The sequence below is a fragment of the Micromys minutus genome (genome assembly GCF_963924665.1).
Source record: "Micromys minutus genome assembly, chromosome: 16".
Taxonomy (NCBI): domain Eukaryota; kingdom Metazoa; phylum Chordata; class Mammalia; order Rodentia; family Muridae; genus Micromys; species Micromys minutus.
This window is the reverse complement of record NC_137985.1, coordinates 16944128-16948780: the sequence shown is the minus strand read 5'-3', so window position 1 is coordinate 16948780 and position 4653 is coordinate 16944128. Positions and strand designations below refer to the sequence as shown.

General features: G+C 54.2%; 1 protein-coding gene across 3 annotated transcripts; it reads right to left on the bottom strand.

Annotated features, from left to right (window-relative positions):
- Positions 1 to 1226: 1226 nt before the first annotated feature.
- Positions 1227 to 4653, bottom strand: LOC308430973 (suppressor of SWI4 1 homolog). Of its 3 annotated transcripts, none has more exons than XM_080930257.1 (12): positions 4596 to 4653; positions 4336 to 4506; positions 3821 to 3922; positions 3579 to 3629; positions 3316 to 3486; positions 2765 to 2841; positions 2476 to 2583; positions 2266 to 2389; positions 2109 to 2187; positions 1896 to 2025; positions 1650 to 1816; positions 1227 to 1570 (listed from the first exon to the last, which is right to left on the bottom strand). In XM_080930257.1, the coding sequence occupies exons 1-12, from the start codon at positions 4611 to 4613 to the stop codon at positions 1356 to 1358; spliced, it is 1413 nt and encodes a 470-aa protein (XP_080786383.1). In that variant the 5' UTR covers positions 4614 to 4653; the 3' UTR covers positions 1227 to 1355. The 3 variants fall into 3 exon arrangements, with proteins under 3 accessions (XP_080786383.1, XP_080786384.1, XP_080786385.1); XM_080930258.1 differs by having other exon boundaries at positions 2476 to 2580; XM_080930259.1 differs by having other exon boundaries at positions 3316 to 3429.

Genomic DNA, 4653 nt, shown 5'->3' with positions numbered 1-4653 from the left:
CACGGGCCACCAGCACTACCACATGAGTAACTCCTGAGCTGTGATCATGCCCTGGCTGCAAAGCATGACCAGCCCCAGGACACTGTAGCCATCCATACCTGGCAGTATCAAGCTGTAGGGTTTTTTTTAAAGATTATTTTGTGTGAGTACTGTCAATATTTTCAGACACACTGGAAAAGGGCACTAGATCCCATTAAAGATGGTTGTGAGCCACTGTGTTTTCTGGGAACTGAACTCAGGACCTCTGGAAGGGCAGTCTGCTCTTAACCACTGAGCCATCTCTCCAGCCTAAGCTGTAGGTTGTGAAGGCCTCTGGCTGTCTTCCATTTCTAGGCACTTGACACAGGCGGCATGTCCCAAGTCTTTGTTGGGGCTGTTTCTGGCAGGATAAAGCAAGCATGGGGGTGGGGGGGTTGCAGCACTGATAGCCCAGGGTTGCATAACAGCCATGTGTCTGCTAAAACTGATGCATGTGAGGAAGATGAGCAGGTGGTGGGCCACACCCCCGAAGCTCCCATTCTTAGGCAAAAGTAGGCACCCAGAGGAGTCTGTTAGTGCATAGAACAGGTTGCTGGCTGCTAACTGAACAGCTGGGTGCCAGGGCCTCTGCTCTTGGGTCATGAAACAGTACAGGGCCAGGCCATTGCCCACTGTGGCCAAGAGGAACTCTGCAGTCAGGATCAGCCCAGAGGATGTCCTGAAAATATTGCTAGTAGGTCCCAAGTACTTTTGTGGGCATAAGTCACCAGCGAGCAGAGTGAGCAACCTGCCTTACTGCTGCATTTGCATACTAAATAGCTTGCCTTCACCCACTCTGAACATCTGAGTCTTCTAAACCACCAGAGGGTACCTAGATAACAGTGAGGAGGTATCCACTTACCATTACAAAACCCCACCCTCAATTTAGTCTATCAGTTCCTTTAAAAACCACATGCAGTGTGGTCATTTCTGGCTTGGCTGCCTCAAACTCACTTAGTACCTTCCCACATCTTCCTTAATGTCCCTTTGAGCTGGCACCTGGTGGGTATTGGTTAGCCCTGTAGAGCACATGTCCCATCAACTGGTTGAAAGTAGTCTGGCCACTGGCCTATCTCTACTTGTGTAGGCAGTGACCCCTCCCACCTACTCCCTGTACCATCACATCTCTTAGCCTGTCACAGCGGAAGTACTGCTAGCTCTCTCCCCGCCCCAACCAGAGAAAAGACAAAAAAGTGCCATGTTCAGGTTTATTGGAGGTAAGAACTGGGCAGTTCCTTTATGAAAGGAAACCGGACTGCCCTGAACCTCAGGGCAGCTTCCGGGCCCCAATTTGGGGCATTCACGCATGGTCCATCCACTGCCAGCCAGGTTCAGGTTTAGGTTCCTCTCTTTGATGTTGCACCCAAGTCACGGGGTCTGGCTCTGGGTCCCAGCTTGGCCTTGACTCTCTGGGATCTACCATGCAGCTTCAGAGCCCGCCAGTTGCCACCCTGACCTCGACCTTTATTACCAGGCCTCTGCTTCTTCTCTTTCTGCTTCTTTCCCAGAGGGGCCCCCTGCCGTCTCCGCTTGGCCATTGTGGGGAACAAGTCTGGAGGGAGAGAAATGGCTAAGGTACTCAGAAGAAATAAAGGGTCTCAGATGTCACCAGCACAGACCCTGCCACATACCTTCATCAGGCTCCTCGCCCACAGCCTGGCGAAAATACTCAGCATCATCCTCTTCATCGTCAAGCTGGCTTGTCCCCGCTGCCTCTGGAGGTGCCCCTGGGTCCTCAGCATCACTGTCACCATCGGCCCTTGCACGAGCTCGCTTCATGCCTGCCAGGCTCTTCTTTCTAGAGGACATGTGTGTCAAGAGTCAGCTTGTTCAGGTGACCAGGCGCCCAACCTTTTCTGTCCAGAGCCTTTGCATACTTGTGAGCCTCCCGCAGCTGCTGCTTGCGCTGCAAGTTCTCTGCTTGTTGGTTCTGACGCTGAGCCTTGAGTCGTAGCTTCTCCTCCTTCGCTGCCAGGATGGCCTGCAGCTCCTCCTCGGTCTTGTGCACTATGAGGAAGAATCAGATATATGTCAAGATCACAGTGGACTGACCACTGCTCTCACAGGCTGGCCTCACCCTGTCCCCTCACCAAAATTGTGGAAGAGGACATTGCCGTTCCCAACACCCTCCTGGATCTTAATGAGCTGCAGCGTCATCCGGGGCCCAATCTGGCAACACAAGGATGGGAAGAGTCAGACCAGCCTCGGGACGGGGAGCTACGAGGGCCACCATGAGCCATTCCTCACCTCTGTAAGTCGGATGGCACTCTGCTGGGCCTGCATATTGCCGCGGCCAGCCACAGCCTGGGGCAGTTCTGTGGTATTGTGTTCTCCATCTGGCTCCACCTCACTTTCCGACAGCCCCACACCCCTGTGTAGGACAACAGGTTACCTTGGGTGCTCCAAAGGCCAGATCTAGACCCCTGAGCTGCAGCTGCCACCCACCCACTTTCTTACGCAGATAGCAGCTCACTGATGTCCTGCAATCTACTCATGTTAGGAAACTTCTCCTGTAAGAGCTTCTTCATGCCCCGGCTTGCACCCACAGGAACCACTTTGATGCTGCTGCAATGGTGAGAGCAGAGGGAGAGGTGAAGGGTCATGGGTTCAAGGTCAGCTCCTTGCCCTCTTCTGTACATGCATCAGGGCGTTTACTTTGAGTCTGAGCAATCACACAATCTCAGCGGCAGAATTCTCATCAAGTGCATGGGGTATCCCACCTCGAGTCCCTCCCACCAACACTCACTAGTGTCGAAAGTCCAGCTCCTGGGAGTCAGGATTGTAGTTAATCAGAAGGCAGCGCTTGATGGTGTTTAGGTTCACCTGGGGCAGAGGCAAGAGGACCAGTGAGCCGCCATGGACGGAAGGAGTGCAGTCTGTCTGCAGATCTCAGTGTTAGGGGCTACAACCAGCCCTCAGACTGGCTGAAAGTCTCAGCTGCAGAGGCCACCATCAGACCTTGTAAGCTGCCTGATCAGAGAACCACTTGTGCAGGATTTAGCATCTGCAGCTCTGAACCAGAGTGTACTTGAAACTCTAGTCTTGCTAGGTGGCTAATAGAGAAAAAGATCACAAGTCTAATCTCAGCCTGGTTTAACATGCAACTTTGAATCAAGAAAAAGGAACAGATATGGCTTAGTTGGCAGAGTGCTGGCCTACAATGCATGAAGGCCAAGTCTGATTACCAACACCTAAAAAGTAAGTTAAGCAGAAGAGATGGAAGATCACACAATAGAGATACCTGCTTCCTCTCCAACTGCCCAACCACCCCCGGCAGCTGCCACAGATCTGACCCACCGTGTGCACGTTGATGGATGGGAACAGGTTCTGGAACATGGTGGCCATGAGCTTGATGTGCATGCCCTGGGGGCCGAAGCTGTTGAGCACCAGGAGGGGCGGGTGGTTAAACTGCTGCTCGTGCATCCGGTGGCGGCGCAGGGAAGAGACAACATCCCGTATTAGTGTGTACTGAAAGGAGAGGTGAAGAGAGGCTAAGGACCACCTGTGTGACCAGGGTCCTCTCTGGGGCAAGCTGGGCTCTCATATCTACCCTTCTTCACCTTGTTGATCTGGAAGGTCAAAGTGGGGCCTCCTGGGAGTCGCATCAGCTTCTGCCAAAGAAAGGTTGGATGAGGGTGGAGGGGTCTGGATAATGGGTGGGGCAAAGGGAAAGCCTTGCTCCATTGTTTCAGAGCGTTTACTTTGAAGCCAGCATCACAACAGCTCAGGGCCATGGGGGTCATCATGAGACAGGAGCAGCTGGGACCCAGGGAGGGATGGGCATGCTGTGGTGCCCACTCACCAAGTACACACTGCTGTCTGTTTTGCTTAAAATAATAAAGTGTGTGACCCCCAGGGGACCAGCCACTGCCACACAGTCCTTCAGTGAGTTCTTCTTTCGAACCTGATCAATGGAGAAAGAAATGGATAGACGTTTCCTTAACAAAGATTAAACTGATGATTCTGAGATGTTGCTTCTGACCACACCACTCCCCTCCCTTTCTGGAAATACCGAGGTCTTTTTGTACAAGCACAGATGGAGGTCAGAGGACAACCCTTCTGGAGCTGGTTCACCCCCGCCACTACGTGGGGCACAGAATTGAACTCTGGCTTAGCAGCAAGCCCACTTTCCCGCTGAGTCACCTATCGATGGCCAGACCTCACTATGTAACCACGAATGGTTTCTAAGGTGGTCTCCCCCTCCTTCCTCTTCCCGATTTCGCCTGTACACCATTATGCCTGAGGATTGAGCCAGGCCTCCCACACGGAAGGCAGGAGCTCTGCTCAACTTCTGCTGAAGGGCTAAGGGAGGCAGACCTGCAGCCGGCTGGCGGTGAGAGGTTCCATGACCCGCCGCACATCCAGGCTGAGCTGCTGGACACTGCGACCCGCTCGGCCTCGCGTGAACACGAATGAGTGCGGCTGGGCGGCGTAGGCCTCGAGGTTGCGGAGCTGCGCCTGGGCGCGAGCGCGCTTCTGATGCCGGGACTGCGGAGACGACAGGCAGGCGGTGAGCGCCCCAGCCTCGGTCGCGACCCCACCAGCGCCCCATGCCCGCCCGGGTCGCCGCGTCTCACCCGCCCTGACTGCCCCATGCTGCCTGCTTCTCCACGAGGCAGCCCCGGTAGTCGCTTC

What these genes read in the sequence shown, in the direction of transcription:
- LOC308430973 (XM_080930257.1), bottom strand. An exon ending in TGACCTTCCAGATCAACAAG is followed by an intron (nt 3,487 to 3,578) that starts GTGAAGAAGGGT and finishes CTCTCCTTTCAG; the next exon opens with TACACACTAATACGGGATGT. An exon ending in GTGCCATCCGACTTACAGAG is followed by an intron (nt 2,188 to 2,265) that starts GTGAGGAATGGC and finishes TTGTGTTGCCAG; the next exon opens with ATTGGGCCCCGGATGACGCT.